The 18423-nt window shown below is 46.8% G+C and overlaps 1 protein-coding gene across 1 annotated transcript in view; it reads left to right on the top strand.

Moving 5' to 3' along the window:
- The first annotated feature begins 234 nt into the window (after positions 1-234).
- The window catches only part of LOC119373893 (homeobox protein SIX1), a 67907-nt gene continuing 49718 nt past the window's right edge, over positions 235-18423 (top strand). Inside the window, exon 1 of the mRNA XM_037643950.2 lies at positions 235-1862. Coding sequence (XP_037499878.1) covers positions 1261-1862 — 602 coding nt within the window. The 5' untranslated portion in view covers positions 235-1260. The remainder of the gene's footprint in view (positions 1863-18423) is intronic.

The raw sequence follows: 18423 nt of genomic DNA, 5'->3' as shown, positions 1-18423 counted from the left end.
AGCGTTGGAGAAGTGGATAGAAGCAAGGGTGGCGGCGGGGTGTACTCGATAGATTAGTAGCGCAAAAAAAATGGAGGGGTGGTGGAGAGGGGGAGAAGCGTCGATTCGTTGAGTGGAGTGGGAAAAAGGAAAGAGGGACAAACAGAAGGGGCGATCGAACGGCGACCGCCACTTCAAGTGCCCGGGCAGGACGATGTTATACGTACGGGCGATCGCAGCCGCCGGAAAACCCGCCCCAACCGCATCGTCACCGCCCGCCGGCCCGCGAAGGTACCGCCTTTTGATCCCCTACCGGCCGACCCACGAAACCCACCGAGGGGCAGCAGCGGCGGCGGCACCTACCAGGGAGGGAGGAAGAGTGCAGCCGACGTTGGAAAGGGGGAGGTGGTGAAATTTATTTTCTTTCTAGAGGGTTGACTGGGGGGCCAGCCGCACCACGCCGCCAGACCAGCCCGCTCTGCAGGGCTGGCAGTGGGGAAAAACGGTTCGCGCCGCGAAAAGGCACGCGGCATCAGTTGGGTTGGCAGGACGCAGCAGGCAACCGCCCCGCAGCATCGGCGTGGCACAGTTCTCGTGGACGGCCGTGTTGCTTGAGTGCGAACCAGAGCTCGGGCGTTCGCTCAGACGTCGTCTTCGCGGTTTTCGAAAGCCGCAGAGGGTGGAGAGAGTGAAGGACCTCTGCGTGTGTGTAAGAAAAGGGAAAGGGGGTGCCTGGAAAGATAGTGATCACGAGCTGGAGGGGTGACGAGAAAAAACGAAAGAGAGGGGTTTGGGCAGTGATGTGTTGTGCGGCAACGTCGTCGTGGCGGCAGCAGGGACGACAACGTCGGTACGACGGCAACAACCGGATCGTCACCAGTGGAGCCGGCGACCGTGGCGGCCCGTTGTCCCCGCATCAGGGGGTTGCTCCAGCACCGCGACGCCTACCGCAGCTGTTGTGAATGTGTCCGTACCGCGAGATCGCCGACCACGGACTACTACTACTACTACGCGAGACCAGCGAGAAGAGGTCGACGACGTCGGCTTGTCGACGTCTTCGCTGGTGTCCCCGCCACTCGACGACCGGTCGGTGTTGTGATCCTCCCTCCCGGCTGCGCTTCGCAGCTAGAGGCCCACCGGGGGGTTGACTGGGAAGCTTTGAAAGACAAAACGACGTCTTCGGTTGTTTCCTGCTGAAGCGAGACAACTGATCCTACGAGGTTCTCACAGAATCGACGCAACAAGAAGCAGCAAGGACGCCATCATATCTCGGATCTGTGCATGTCCATGCAGTTCGGTCCAACGGCCGGCGTGGTCTCATCGGCGAGCATGCTCCCTTCGTTCGGCTTCACCCAGGAGCAAGTGGCCTGCGTGTGCGAGGTGCTGCAGCAGTCGGGCAACATCGAGCGGCTGGGCCGCTTCCTGTGGTCGCTGCCCGCCTGCGAGCACCTGCAGAAGAACGAGAGCGTGCTGAAGGCCAAGGCCCTCGTGGCCTTCCACCGGGGCAACTTCAAGGAACTGTACCGAATCCTGGAATCCCATCACTTCTCCGCTGCCTCGCACCCCAAGCTGCAGGCACTCTGGCTCAAGGCGCACTACATCGAGGCCGAGCGGCTCCGGGGTCGGCCGCTGGGCGCAGTTGGGAAGTATCGGATTCGCAGGAAGTTCCCTCTGCCCCGCACCATATGGGACGGTGAGGAGACCAGCTACTGCTTCAAGGAGAAGTCGCGAAACATCCTGCGCGAGTGGTACGCCCACAACCCGTACCCGTCGCCCAGGGAGAAGCGAGAGCTCGCCGAGGCCACGGGACTGACGACGACGCAAGTGAGCAACTGGTTCAAGAACCGCAGGCAGCGGGACAGGGCCGCCGAGGCGAAGGACAGGTGAGCGAAAGTCGCTGAGCTGTGAAATACTCCCATGTGCGCGAATGTGGAGCGTGTTTGCCTTTTGTGTGCAGCGATATCAATATTTTTGGGGGGCGTTATCGTGCACGGGTCCTGTTCCTGTGGTATTATAAATTGGCATGCACTACGAAGGCATTTTTTCTCAAATGCGTCATCACAATATAAGATCCCGATATACTCTTTGGACATATGCATGTGTCGTATATTTGGAAGCGCTTAGTGCCATCGCAAATGTGAAGCGTGTTGCAGTTTTAGTAATCGAGCGATATGTATACGTGCGGACAGGATTCCTGAAGTTTTTACACAAGTATAGTGCTCCAATCGGCACTCGACGGCTTTGATGTGTAAAGAAACCCCTTTGGGCGTATAGGGGGATGCTTCGCGCTTGGCCAAACAGCCAAGGTTTCCGATAATTGTCGACTGGTGCATGGGCGGACTTTTGCTTGTGTATATACATGCATACACGTCTTCCATAGAAGCGATGTTTAAATCGCACACCTATAGAGACAGGGCGAGAAAAGTAACCGAACAGATGTAAATAGTAGCTCTATGTGCAGCGATAAAGTTCGGTACAGGCGTCGCCATCGACTGGTGAGTTGACAATGTGCGCTGGTTTGCCTTCGTTTTGTGCGTTTTCATCAAAATGCTACGTGCGCTATGAATATAGACATTTTTCCGTCGTACTGTATAGACTCTTGAAACACCGTGCACGAGAAAGCAATGAATTGCTACCTCCAATGTATACTGACTGCAATATGGTGTTCTACATGCACAGATGGTCAATTTGTACAAATTATGATATATGTATACAGCAAACGCTCTTCTCTTTGAGTCTGGAAGGGTCCTGCATACATAGCCGCTCAGTTTATAATAACCCTCCCTTGGCCATCATTGGGGATCGGTTGTGTTCCGGATATAAGCAGAATTCGCTAGATTGAAGTGGGTATTTCTTGTGAAAGCCGGGTGATAGCTGTTTCTTTGCCATTGCTGGCACATCGTTTTGAGAGCCCAGATGACTCAATTAATTTGATCGCTGTTTCTTGTATATCTTAACTAAACGATGCTGTGTTTCATGCTTTTATGCAAAATCACTTGACATGCCACATTCTGTCACGTCCGCAATGAGCGACAAACCATGCAGCTGAAATGGCGTTTTCGGGTATATATATGAAGGGCTGGTTTGAAACGCTTGTGTCACGCGACGCCCCGATTGCATTGATTGCAATCCGATTGACCAACTGACTCAACCTGGTTGATGAATGTATCTCTGGAGACTAAACTAAGAAAAGTAAAGAACCTTATGTGTATTGCAGTGTTATTTTGCCTGTGCACAGGTACAATATACAACGGATGTTTAATTAAACACACGCGTCAGTCGTCTGTTATTGTCGTCGATCGCATTCTCGTAGAAGGCAAACTTATTTTCCTCAAGAAAGAGCAATGACTTTTTTATCGCATTTTTTTTTCTTATAGCAAGACCAAGCGACGTGAACTCTTCGATGCCGCTTGAGGCAAAGAAATACGTTAAATTGATCTGCTCTGTTGAAGCATGTGGTTACCTAACTTTGATAGTTTATCGAGGGCATAGAAATTAAATGACGGAAATCTGTACGGAGAACATCGTTCGAGTGCAACACTATTACTTTAGCTTTGCCGAGATGCTTTACCAAGATGTCATGGTCGGGTTTGGCAGACGGCGGTTCGTCTCACTTGCCAAGCCGTTTTTGAATGCAATCTTTTCAACATCTTCCATTCACAGTGCTAACATAGCCAGTTGCACAGTCGATCATGTATGCCCTAAACTGCGTCGAGCCATTGTTTCTGATAGAGTTTTTGCTCACAGACGGGCGACGTGTTTACCGCATATACAGCAGCGTGTTCTCGCTGTTGATGAGATATAACGTTGTATAGGATTGACAAAACCTTCAAAATTGGATAGCGCGAAATCGAACAGGACTACGAAGGAACACAGATGCACAGGACAGGCGCTTGTTTTAGTACATACACAAAGGCACTTAAAACTGAGTTCCGAATATGCGTCCCCGGTAATCTCACGTAGTTATTACCCTATATTTCACACATATATTATCATTGCCACAGAAAACGGCACAAAATCAATGTTGATTGTGCGAATATTACGAGGATGCTACACATCGCCAATGAAATACAGAATCAATGACGAAGAAAACTAACATGTAAACGAGAGACGAGCTTTAAAAGAGCAGATAGAAGAAAAATATTTTAAAGAAAGCAATGTGAAATAAGATACAATACGGAGGTTACAATGTTAGCATACAATATCGTAATTTCAGTGTGCAAATGAGAAATCAAGATACGTTTACGGATGAGGGGAAGAACATTGATAGAAACAGCTTCGCGCTGACACTGTACGATGGACGCATGTGGGCTACACAAACCCAATGCTTCTTTTAAACACACTTCGCCTTGATCAATTCGATTATAGAGGACATCGTTTGTATCCACGAAGCCGCAGAAAGCGAATCTATGGGGTGTGTTTGATATGAGGTCATTTTCACATATACTGTATTCTCTTCTGACAGGAAGATAGCTCGGGAAGTATATTCACGTTTCATATCGCTTCTCATTACAGACGAGTACTTAGGCCTCAAACGTGCAAAATAGAATTTTAAAAAATCCACGCATCTCCACGCAGTGAATCATGACGAGTGGGGAAGCTCGGGTATCGCATGGTTGAGTAACCGTACGTTATCCGAGCGTTGCCCCATATAATGTAACTTGAGTGACATAAAGTGAAAAAGAGTCGACGACAAAGCTAGGTCCTAAGGTCCATAATGTCTACGTTGAAGTCGCCGACTAGTATAAAGGGTTTGTGCCTGTAGGTGCTTTATATTGTTCTGTCACAATTATGATTGACATTCGTCTATTGTAAACCTTTTTTTATTCACATACACACATATGTTTCGACTATAGCAACGGTTTTCTATATACCGTGACAGACAGTGAGAGTCGACGACAAAGCTAGGTCCTAAGGTGTATAATGTGTACGTTGAAGTCGCCTACTAGTATGAAGGGTTTGTGCTTGTAGGCGTTTTATATTGTTTTGTCACAATTATGAGCGATATTCGCCTATTGTGAAACCTACTGTTAAAACCACGCATCTCCACGAAGTGAATCATACGAGTGCGAGTAGGTGTGTAAGCACGGACACGAACGCCACACGGACGAACATGCCTCGACCTTAAAGTGCGTTTCCTAAAAATGTATATTGAATGACGTTGAATAGAGGATTTTTATGTACGCCGAGAAAGCGGCCGTGTCACAGCGCTCATTGTCGTAAAAACAACTTTGACTTCTTGGCCCTTAACACTGGTCAGGACGCCAATATACATAATGGGTTCTCATGTCCTCCAGGATAGTAGCACACGCCAAGTCATGGAATTTTAAGCAAATAGCCACGATCACTCTCCTTGTCTCTGAATACAAAAAAAGTCTGCATCAAATAATACCATATATCACAGCATCCGACTCAGTTAATATGAGGAGTCCAATTCCACAAAGTCCTGCCCACATCTAGACTTACAGCTGGAATGTATATGTGACGTAATCTCTTCAGAGTGGATCGCAAAAGAAACATTGATATCAGTGTGCGTTACAATGTATATAGTGTGCCAGAAGAATAATCTGCACCTCAATATAGCTCTGTAGAGGCCGGTCATTTATGTCAGGACAACGTTATCCAATGCAAGACCTGCGTGAGCGCATACAGTGGGGCCAAAGTAACACTCTCTGCTGGGGATATATGGTAGGGTGACGAAGTGCAACCCAGTATACGCATTTGAAAGAATATTCACGTAAGAATCCACGAGGAGTCTCCTGTGAGGGGTATCTGTGTCTACGTGAGGAGTCTATATTCCGTCCCTGTGATGAGTCTGCATTCCATGAAAGGAGTGTCTGTGTCTATTTGGGGAGTCTGTTAGGAGTGTACTCCATGAGAGGAGTTTCTCTGTCCCTGTGAGGAGTAACTATTCGATGAGAAATGTTTCTTCCATGAGAGGACTCTCTGTGTACATGTGATGAGTCGCTATTCTTGCGAAGAGTTTCTACTCTATGACTGGAGTCTCTGTGTCCTAGTGAGGAGTTTCTACTCGTTGAGAAGAGTCTCTACTCCACGAGAGGAGTTTCTCTGTCCCTGTGAGGAGTATATATTCGATGAGAAACGTTTCTTCCATGAGAGGACCCTCTGTGTACATGTGATGAGTCGCTATTCTTGCGAAGAGTTTCTACTCTATGACTGGAGTCTCTGTGTCCTAGTGAGGAGTTTCTACTCATTGAGAAGAGTCTCTACTCCACGAGAGGAGTTTCTGTGTCCCTGTTAGGAGTCTCTATTCAACGAGAAAAGTATCTTCTATGAAAAGAGTCATCGTGTCCCTTTGAAGAGTTTCTGTGCCCTTTTAGGATTGTCTATTGCGTCACTATGAGGAGTGTCTATTTCCTGTGAGGAGTCTGACAGAATTCTCGATGTCCATGTGAAGAGTCTCTATTCGCGTCACTTTGCGCGTACGCATCCACGTGCAGGAACATGCAGATGTCCACTACACGTCGCACGTGTTAAACTTAAGTGTATGCGTTTGCGGAAACAGATCTTTATGCTCGCCACTCTGTTGCAACGGAGGATATGTAAGCCATTCAGCGAGGAGATTGCGTGTCTCACACATTGCCCAAGTGCAATGGTAACGAGACTCCACGCTGACCCGGCGGTCACTTTCTTTCTGTATTTTTTTCGCGTCTCGCGTTTCACTCTTGAAGAGTTTAGCTCGCTTGCGAAATACTTTTTTTCAATCTCCGTCGCCTCGCCAGACGCTGCTCTTCGGTCTCCATCTTGATACAATCTAGTTTTTACAAAGTAGCATGAAATTGTTGCCAGATCACCAGACTCTTCACATCTTCCTTTCTTTCTTTCTTTCTTTCTTTCTTTCTTTCTTTCTTTCTTTCTTTCTTTCTTTCTTTCTTTCTTTCTTTCTTTCTTTCTTTCTTTCTTTCTTTCTTTCTTTCTTTCTTTCTTTCTTTCTTTCTTTCTTTCTTTCTCTCTTTCTCTCTTTCTTTCTTTCTTTCTTTCTTTCTTTCTTTCTTCTGCGCTTATGTATGTATGCGCACATATACGCGTGCTGTATGCCGTATAGTGAAGGCAAAAAAGTGTTCCGGCAGATCCCACGCACTATAGGAATCCATTTCACGCGAAGCATTCAGACATAACTGCGTATGCCGAATTTTTCGCTTTGAGCCAAGTGTTACGAAGTGGAGCGACGTCTTTGTGCAAATTTAGTCGTGCGCATATCGTGGGTTTGCGAGGCATGGCGACCGCACAGGAGCGTAAAAGGTTCATGGTCAGACGTAAAGTCGGTAATCGCGTTCGAGCAGAGATGTCAGTTTTATCGCAACGAAGTGCACGCTGCGGTGCGATGGTGCGCATAAGTAGCAATCGTCGACGTATTCGAAACAACGCTTGACTGAAGTTTGTGCCGTCGATGTTTATTATACTGTTATAAAAGCGGATAGCCACCGCTGCAACCACAAATGGCGTTGCGCCGACCATAACGCTTGTATTATAGCGTCTTTATCGGAAGCAGTTCGGAGCACGATCATGGCTCTGTGGTAGAATACTTGGCTGCCTTGCAGAATGCCTGGGTTCGATTCCGGCTAGCACCGTGATTTGTATTCGAGCATATAATTCGAAATACTAAACGAAGATATGATTATCCCCCCCCCCCCCCCATATAAACATGCGGAAAAACAAACATTTTCACAGATCATCAGGCGCGATAAGGAAGCGCTTCCACGTCCTCTAATGTGTAATTTCTCGTGACCTCTTCCTGAAGTATTTGCGATTTCGCGTATTTTTTCCCACTTTCCTCTGTAATGCTACTGGCCCTGGGGGTATTCTAAGTAAATAAGCTGTCCACAGATATTTTTCGGGCATCACATTCCAATGAGATGATATTCAAGAAATTAATGGACACCTCACATAGTTCCCTCTCTTATATTCATATATTCATCTCGCGGCTGTTATACTTTATTGAGATATAGTGAGCATAAGAGAGGTATTATGCTTTGTGGATGACCGTTCGGAGTGCAAAGTTTCATTCTTTGCGTTTCGGACTTCGTTGTATTGATTAACAGTGCCTGCTTCGCACAAGTTAGTATGTGAAATGTAGCCTTCTGACATATTGAGTGCATCGTATTTTCCTGCAAATGAATTCTTCTGGACGTATAACAACGTATGGTATAACGACCAAATGGAGTATATACACCTGTTATATTACACTGATCATTCTAGGATCGTGTTCAGTGCTACACTGACGATGAAACAGCGGTTCGTTAGGTAAAATGTACTATCACCTGAATGCACCGAACCGAGAAGGAAGGCCAGATCAAACTCATTGGGAGACTTGGTGCGCAGATTTGACAGCACAAGAAAGCAATAAAGTAAAGAAGAACTGTCATTATGCTTTGATTTGCTCGTTTATTATCAGACGATATCAAGTAACACGTTTCTTTTTTTTTTAATTGTAAGACGTGCTAAGAAACACCAGACAGACATCCGGACGAAAAGAAAAAGAAACATATCGCCACCCCAAGCGATCCGGACAAATGGTTGACCGGCGAAAGTGAAACGTGCGGCCCCGGGTATTGTCACGAGCTGACATCTATCCAAGTGTCTTCTGTTGTAGCGCTTGATTTCTCTAGCGTCATATTTGAGAGATGCGTGCTTCAGATTTTGTGTTTGGTGACCCAGCTATTCATGCTGCGGTTGGTATCATCATTAGTTATGCGTGCTGATCAAACCTGCAGAGAAACTAGCGCAAGCGCATGAGACCCTTCGAGGTGTAGCGTATATGCTAGCAATAGCATTGCTTCTTCATTATAGTTTCTGTGCACTGACGGAACGCCACATTTTAAACAGCGAATCTGTTTAAGCCGGCCGTAAAAACTTTTGTGTGCACAAATGTGTACAAATAACTATCATCATCATGAACCGGTATGTGCCACAGAAGTTGGTCAAATCCCACTACGCACCGCTGGCGTGCACTAAAAATGAAGAAGGCGGCAGACGGGCGGCAAACACCAATAAAGATTCCTAGACAGACGTAACAAGTAATTGAGAAAAGCTTTAATAAACCGCCGGGATTAACCCAGTCATAAACGCCGTGGCCGCACCTTTTCGCTTCTCTGAAGCATCTGTACGGAGTGCTTCGGCGGTACGTACAACGAGAGTATAGTAGGGAACGGGAAAGGCAACGGCGGCTGCGAGAAGACCCCGAAGCGATGGAAGCCCCCCGCGAACGAAGACGTGCCTGTAGATCTGTGGGAGGTCCGAACGCTCGGTTTCAGCGCAAGTTTCTATCTCTGGGGTTTGCATATCCGTGTCGTGTCTGTGTCTGTCTGTGGTTTAACTCGAACCTCTCTGCGCTGAGAATCAACGTAGAGACAACCCATAGCATTACCCAGCTAAAGCCTATAGCAACAACATAGAAGCAACCAGATTAGATTTCGAAATCGCCCAGCCTTGCTGTTTCAAGTCCTGAGCGAATGAGTGCAAGCTTCGCCATTTTCCCCACTTCCTATAGCTATATACGGTTTTGCTGTAAAATTGAACATCATTCTTTTAACGCATTCGAATCATACAGAAGCGCATTACTGCGTCACTTTCAAGTCGAGTGCGGGATATGGGACAGGCAAGTGGTGTAGGGGGCACATATGCAGGGGGATACGTTTTCACTCGCAGAGATACGAATCGGCCGATGATGGATCGCGCTGTCGCTCGCTCGGTCACCGAGCAATTCTGGGCGCCAGGGTGCAGGGAAGGCATAGCCGGACGCGAGTGCTTAGTGGCTTCCGCTAAATCCTAATTACCTCTCGGTTTCAATTTGTTGTTTTGCGTGACACACAGGCCCAGATATATATACTGCACGTACAAGTAAGCTCATTCACTGCCATGCCGACAGATGGTACACGTGTTATAGCCCTATATAGCTTGTGGACGAGCTTCGGTGGCATCCTGTCATCAAGTTCTCTATACGCGCTGCCCATGTCGATGCGATGACCTTTTCAACTTGAAACACTGCAAAAAAAAAAAAAAAGCTCGGCGCGCTGTTTATCGCCGATAAACACCCACATGACGTCACGCTGCACCAGTTTCACGTCACGTCTTCTTCGGAGTGTTTTCTCGCTTTTACAGCTCAGCTGTTATGGTCGAGGCTTGCCGTGTGTCTTAGAAAATTATCATCATCATGAACCGGCACGCGCTCTTTTCGTTCTTTTTTTCTTGATCGCCTTCTTCCGCTTCGCTTCCAGAACACGTGAGCCGATTTGTCCGGCGTGGGGTGCATTAACTTTGACGTCCGAGAGGACGAGTACAGAGAAGGAGAAAAAGAAAGAAAAGAGCAAGAAAAATAGAAAAAGAGAAATTCTTGGCGAAATAAATTTCCTATCGAGGCGAGATTCAAACTCGTGTCCTCACGATCCGCAGGCGAGCGTCGTAACCACTCGGCTATCCAGACACGCTGGCAGAGCATAGCATAGCCTTGTATAGTATAGCATAGCCGTGTATAGTATAGCATAGCCTTGTACAGCATATAGCATAGCCTTGTACAGTATAGTATAGCAAGGGGCTTGGAAAGGAAAGTGAAGGTGACAGATGTGAGGGTGAAGAGGAGGGAAAGAAGGAGGGGAGAACGAGTACAGAAAGAGAGAGAGAGAGAGAGAGAGAGAAAAAGAAAGAGAAAGATAGAAATAGAAAGCAAGTGAACAAAGATAGAAAAAAAATAGAAGGTGAGAGAACGACTACAGAGAGAAATAAAGAAAGACACATATAACAAGAAAGACATAGAAAGACACACACAGAAAAAAAGATAGAAAAAAAGAGTGCTAGCATAGCCATGTATAGTATAGTATAGCAAAGGGCGGGAAAGAGAAAGGTGAGAGGGTAATGGCCTGTCCAAGCCAGGACCAGCTAGGTGCTCACCAGCATGCTGTGACCCAGCCTATACCTAGTGCAAGCTGCTCTAATTTTTTTGTTTAATCAACGCCTCGTGTTCTTTTGCTCGCCAAAACCACGGTATGGTTATGAGGCACGCCGTATAGAGCGGAGACTCCGATTAGTTTTGACCACCTGAAGTTCTTTAACGGGCATCTAACACTGACTACACAGGCGCTTTTGCATGCCAGCCCTAGAGTCACTGTATATGCTACCTTTAGGTAGCAGAGTTGCGCATAGGTCCGGCTAGCAACCACAGCTATGCGGTGAAGCCGCACTTCGTTTTTGCAGGCGACATGCCTACCGTGACGCCGATTAACCTGTCTGGCGTGTCGAAGACCGGCAATAAACATTGTCTGTCGATGGCGAGTGTTAATTCAGTTCGCTGCAGCGGCGGCGTCGAGAAATAAAAAAAATTGGCCCAAGCGGCAGCTTCTCCGCAATGCATGGTTGCTAGCGGCGTTGGAAGACAGATGCGCAACTCTGCTACCTAAAGGTAGCATATACAGTAACTCTAGCCAGCCCCATCGAGATGCGGCCTCTGTGGCCGGCAATCGAACCCGCGTACACGATCTCCCTTTTTGGATACTTTCGCTGTTGGAAGATTTCTCAAAACTTGTTTGTTGAGTTCATGGTTCACTTAGAATGGAATAAATGGACATTATTATACCGATAAGCGATCACCCGGACGCTTGCATACATACGCTGTAAAAATCTATGATATCGCAGCAAAATATTTCGAGAACGTCAAAACTGCGTCTCCGCAAGTCATTTGCGCATCCGTGTCTTTTCTGACTCTTTTTCTAACGCGAAGTCCATTATTACTGTGAGAATGGTTGTTAATGCAGTGTTGTTAGCGTTGGTGTCAGTTAATCAGTGTATACGAGTTGTGCACCTTAAGTGAGGTTATTCTCAATTTCGTTCTTCATATTAGCACAGTAAACGAAGGATTATGTGAAATGGATTCGGTAAACGAGACAGCGATTGCAATAACATTGTTAAGCTTAAAAGATGTAATCACAAGCAATACCCGCGTCAACTCGACTCATTGTAGACGTGCATGTTTACCTCGCTTTGCAGTCATGATCTAGCAGTCGCGATGTCCGTGCGGCATGGCGGTTCTTCGCCTGACATCAAGACTCCTTAGAAATCTAAAGAGTATACAGTTCAAAGAAAGATGGAGCCTTGAAGAGATGCGAAGCCGTAGAACAAGGAATCTCTCGAGGGCCTACGTTTCGACGTGGGGAAGTGACAAGTTCACTGGTCGAAACGTTCGCTCCAGCGACATGCCTTAACTGTTCGACTTATCACCACTTAACGGCAGCTTGCACCACGACTCCAGAAGTTTAAGAAACGAAAATAAAGCGTGGCATGAATTGACTCGATTGCACGAGAGCCGTTGCCTACAGAAAACATTCGTCCAAATGTACGGCTGTGCACTGTTAGGTAATGTGAAGGGCGTACATATTGCAACGCGGAACGGTAATTTGGACTAATTCAGGCAGCAGCGCAAAGAATCACATGGACAGCGAGAGAACAAGACGGGACACAGCGCTATCCCGGCTTGAACTGTGTCCCGCCTCGCTCTTTCGCTGTCCTTGCGATTCTTTGCGCTACTGCCTCAATTATATATGTACTACGAACTAGCCCATAAGTCAGTCCTTTTGACCTGGATCAGTCTTAGTTTTTAGGCAGTAGTTGTAACGATTGCAATGGTGTCGCTCAGCGAAGCCATTGACTTGGGGATGGTTTCTGGGCTTGTCACAGAAGTGTGGTGCTGTTATGCATGCGTCTGGCAACGTATACCTTGGTGGGTCTTGCCTGATCGCCCGACCACCCAGTCACCGACCGTCGATCCCGTTGCAAATGAGGCACGGATATATCTGGCCTTTTAGCAGGAACGTATATATGGGGTGGACGCGTGACGGGATAATCGCGCGCTTTGGGTTCCGATGCCAGTTCGTGCCGGTCAAAAGAGGGCACTGCCTTCGACCCCTTGACCCCATAACCAGAGACGGGTCTCATGATTACCCTGAGGTCAACGGCACGCTTTGGGCAAGTTCTCAGCCACGTGGGAATGAACGAGCAACAGGCTATATAGCTCACGCACAAGCCACGTGCGTGCTATTTGCATACGCTTTTATATGCTCACAACTTACTCGCACCGAATTCGTTAGTGCATGGTATAGTCAAACTGTGCAGGTCATGAACTCCACGCATCTCTTCTTGGGTCTTTGTTATACTATACCTGCGACTCGTAGACATATATACGTGCGAGGCCTCCGGCATTTACATCTATATACACGGAGTGTCGTGCCATAGCTCTCGTTGAAATATGGGACTTGGAAATTGAGACAACATTTTTCTTATGAGAGATAGTTTGCTAAAGGCGAAAACGAGATGTTATAAGTTTACGACTCCGGTGAGTTATAAGATGCCCTTGATCATTTATCAGCAGTTCGTTTGTGGTTTTGTGTAGATAGTCGGTGCAAGCCACACAACAAACAAAAATAAACACGTATAGCGCATTTCATTATAGAGTTACGAAGGCCATCCTAAACTGTTGAAACTTTCGCCTTCAGCATCCTTTCATATACAGCTGAAAACTTCGAGCAAACTGAACTAACAGAATTCAAAAGATACATCTCAACCTTCCATCTTCTAGCGTGACGACACCTACCATTGCTAGTGCCAAAAAATTATAATAATAACAGAAGCCACAATGCTTGGTGAAAGTGTTATCTTCTGGCTTAAAATAGATAGTACGTTTGGAAACACAGGTCAGCTTATTCCCATCGTTTCTAGTTTAAGCTTCATCAACTCTGAAGACAGTTTTTGAACGTAGCTTCCAGTTTGCCATGGTAACGCTGACGTAAAAGGCCTTTCACTACTACTCGGCAAAAGAAAGAAATAAGCAGACCTTAGTCGAAAATATTTCTTGTTCGTTCAACATTCTACGTCCGGGATGAACTTGCTATACAGATCTCTTGCCATGAACAAGTTCACAAGGGGTTCCTCAGAGGCCCTTCATCGTACAGGCCATTTCACGGATCAGTTTTGTTGCCGCCACACGGGGCCTAGCCGTTTTGTATCTTTAACAACTAAACGAACGGTGCTACGGCAGACGCATACGCGTGAATATGGTTGGATTGGTGCATTCGAAGTTTCATGACCTTATTAATGCCGCGAGATACAAAACAAATTTGGCAGCTTCTCACTAGTGGGGCCAAGCTTGAAGGAAGAGCGCAGCTATAGGTGGCGTTCCTGGTTTTTTCTTTATTTATTTCTATCTTTCTTCCTTTTCTTTGCTCTTTCTCTTTCTCTCTGTTTCTTTTATATATTTTTTATCTCTTTCTTCCTATTTCTTTCTTTCTATCTCTATCTATTTCTCTTTCTCGCTCTTTCTATCTTTATTTATCTTTCTTCCCTTTCTTTCTCTCTCTCTCTCTCTCTTTCTCTTTCAGCGCTGCTCTCTGTTTTTTCTAACTCTCGGTCGTGTCTACCCTTTCTATCTCTTTCTATGTCTTTCTACGTCTTTCTATCTTTTTATGTCTTTATTCCATTTACTTCTCTCTATTTTTCTCTTTCAGTTTCCTTCTCTCTTTGTCTACGTTTTTCTGTCTTTTTATCTTTTTATCTTTTTATGGCTCTCCGCCGTCGCTTCGCAGCCATTTCTTGGGCTAACTGTTGCCTTCTTCATTTTTAGTGGACCAGTGGTGAGTGGTCAAATTTGCCCAATTTCTGTGGCACATACCCGTTGATGATGATGATAGTTTTCTGGTTACCATGGACATTTTACGGCAGCCAACAACAGCTTCGCCATTAAAATAAGACAGCATTCGTTTAAGCACACAGTGGCGGCGCGGCCATGTGTTTTGAGTAAAGTCGTCTGTGGAGCGTCGCAGTCAAGACGAATATCAGGTATACTTGTTTACAGCTTGAATTTTAAACAGACTAACTTCGGGGAAAATAATGATTGTCGCTGCACACACTCGTTTGTTCTGCCGGTGTTTCGCAGCAGAAAAAAAATAGAAAGTAGTCGGACGACATTGATAGAGACTCAGCTGTGAATCCGATGTGTTTTCACGTGTCCCCCGTTTATTACCTAAGTCACGCGGGGTCCTGAACTTTCGCATGATTTAAACGTCCGGTATGCCCATGCGCCTTTTGAGATATTTGTTTCGCCATCCCGACCAACTGAAGGTATATAAATGTTGTCAATGACAGCTGCGCGGTGTTATAGCGTTGCGAAGCACTACTGGTAGATCGAGTCATATTTTTTACGACGAAATGCATCCTATGCACGTTGCTCCCAAACGTCAGAAATCCAATTTCTGAGCCCAGGAGCACAGATGTTAGATCGGAACTCCAGAAGAACCACTCATAAAAATATCGATTTTTTTTTTGTGTGTGTTCAGATGATCCTGCGCCATGAAGACATTCATATTCGAAGGGACATTCGAAAGCTTAGGGATATGTGATGATATACTTGAACACAATTCATGATACAGTTTTCATATTTTAAAATGTCATTGCTTCTTCAGTAGCGAGTCCTGAACAGTTCGTACATTGACTGTGATACGCTCTTAGAAGCGGACAGGGCTGTATCCATATAAGAAACTTGGATGTCAAATTGATATAGCTTAAACGTTAATGTCGCACAATGTTTTCAATGACGATACTGTTCCTATGACAACTACTTTTAATGAGAAAATTGTCGATACAAAGTACCATTCTCACCGGCTGAAACGCGAGAACTAAGTTGTGCACGTACTTTCATTTCCAGGCAGCGTCTATACAGTTCGTGTCATATCGGCGTAATTGTGACTCGAGCATCATTTTCTTCAGAGCATTACCTTAGTGGCTAGATTTTGTAGCGACGCGATGCGGTTATCACGAGCGATTGCTCATACCAGTCGTTATTAAAACAATAAACGATGTCGCGTTTATACCCGTGAGTACTGTATGTTGGCATCTGCATATTTGAGGCGACGGCTTTGTGACGCCGTTTAATACTAAATGCCGCAAACGTGTACGCATTATCGCATTAGCGTCGACATCGAAGCAGTCATCGAACGCCTGCAGCATGCAGCGTGCTGTGAGCGACCGGGAAAAACAGCTGGCGAGGAAGGGAGTCCCTCCTTCCCTCTCACTGGTGCCGTGGTCGACAGGGCCAGGCCCTATGGCTGCGAGCGGGAGGCATGCAGCGGAGCGAGCGAGACGTCTCCGGATGTTTACGCTGCCTGCAACGGCGGCCTCGCGGACTCTTCTTCTTCGCTCGACGACTGCGTTCCGATCTGACGACGAAGACGTGAGGGTCGCCTGGGTGAAGTTCTCGGGGCTCACGAGGGTGCTCGTGTGCGGGGTCTCGCCTCGCGTGCCGAACGCCAAAGCCGAAGCGTTATCGAATGTCACGCTTATGAACACCTGCCAAAGCGGCTTGGTGTACAAGCGTCTCTGGTAGCGTCGGCCAGGAAACTTGCAAATTGAAACCTCACCGAGGAACTTTGGAAAGTGGTAGACTTGGCAGTCATGAAATTACAGTTAGGACATTACAGTGATAATAATAATAATTGTTAGGGTTCTATGTCCCAAAACCACGATATGATTATGAGGGACGCCTTCGGAAATTTGGGCTATCTGGTGTTCTTTTACGCGCACCTAAATCTATCCCCTCCATCGAGATGCGGCCGCCGCGGCCGAGATTCGCTCCCGCGACCTTCTGGATTACATTAGTTATATTGCCTTTTGCTGCGATGAGTGACGTAATGAATTACTTTTGTGGATTGGCAATTTAGTAATGTCCGTATGTAGACTTATTGCAATCGCACTGAGCATCAGTGGAAGGCGGGATGTATACCGTTGGAGCGATCCCGGATAAGACCCAAGACAGCGTGTGTGGATATCAGAAGGGAGGACGTCTGGAGGCGTGTTGGTAGTTCATCGTGCTTCGCAAACCATAGCGTACTAACTAACACAAGACAAGATGAAGTGAGGACAAGCGCTTATCTTGTCTTCATCTTGTCTTGAGTTCGTTAGTCCGCTATGTTTTCTAAAGTACGGTGTGGATATGCCCTAAAGCACAGTAAGTGGATACACACGAAAAACACATGTGCGGATACCCAAACACTGTGTGTTTTGGTGAATTGTGTCAATTAAATACGCATGACCGTGATTGTGGCACTAAGCTTTCGCTTGAATCGGTGATCAGGTGTTGTCTTATTAGCTGTCAGTTTCGTAAGCCGTCATATCGTGTTTGGCGAAGCGAAAGCGTCTTTGCAATTGGCCTGCTCACAAAAATGAGCCGCGAATACGAACCCACGACCTCGTGTGACCAGCAACCATTCAGGATACCGTACGGTTTTCGTGGGCTACCGTATACTGCACGGCTATACCATAGCCGTGCCTTCAGTATCACAGAGTTAAACGTCACAGTGATTCCACTCCTGCGCCAACTGCGCCAAAGTGCGCCAAATTGTATTTACTGCGCCATCCTGATAATATCGACGAAATTTGCGCCAAACTGCGCCAAAGTCTCGGGTTTGGGGGCGTCTGTCACCGGCAATCGCACCGCCGGCGCGTCAGAACATGTGCAGCTCGATCTTGGGGCTGCCAATAAAGTCGCAATCATGGACCAAGAATTCTTCCGCTGAATAAATGGCGCTCGCGCGTGCGTTCCGAGTAAGCCACGGTGTCATGCACGGTGCCGACGCAGCTGCTGTTCTGCAAGTCAGCTCGACAGCAAAACGCGCTCTCCGCAAGGGCTCGTGACGTCTAGGCCTATCGGTAGCGAGAAAGTGCGAAGGCGATTCATCGGCGGACGTCGTCAGTTCCAGAAACGCTGCTGATAGCTCATTTCAAGCGTCGCACGGCACTTAATTAAAGCAATGTTCAGTAATAACTACATGAGTGCCGCTAAAATGTCTGTCACTTCTGTTTCCGGACATCGCGGAATGAAATCTGGGATCGCTCGCAGTAGATATATGGGACAATATCGAATTTTCCTTGCTTCGCTTTTATGGAAGAGCACGCGAACGGTGGAAACGCGTTGACACTTTTCCTCAGATATACTTTATCCATGGATCTTCATCCAGAACAGCTTTTTCGTAATTCCTTCCGCCAGCACGTCCGAGTTTGTAATCACTCTGCGGTAAATACCCCCAAAAGGCCCTGCCCTTTCGAGCTCACGTGCTAGGGTTCCAATTCGAATTTTTTGCTTGCTTTTTTAAAAATGTCATCTCATTAGTAAAATCATATCTCCTGGTCGGAGCAGCCTCAAATGCACAGCTGTCAGTAGCGGGCGCCCGTCGCTGACGGCCCACAGTGAAGCGGCTACGCCATGTTACACGACCGCCCCTCGCTTTCGGGGGTCAATAGCTAACGGTTAAAAAAAACTGTTTCGCTTAAGAGCGAAGCAATGAATGCGATACCAAAAAATTGTGTTGTGAAACGAAGTAAGACTAGCAGCTAACTCTTTTGGATCCGATCTCGCGTAACTCAACAAAACGCTGGTTTAAGGGAATA

Source organism: Rhipicephalus sanguineus, chromosome 11 (genome assembly GCF_013339695.2).
Source record: "Rhipicephalus sanguineus isolate Rsan-2018 chromosome 11, BIME_Rsan_1.4, whole genome shotgun sequence".
Taxonomy (NCBI): Eukaryota; Metazoa; Arthropoda; class Arachnida; order Ixodida; family Ixodidae; genus Rhipicephalus; species Rhipicephalus sanguineus.
This window is presented reverse-complemented; position numbering and strand designations above follow the sequence as displayed.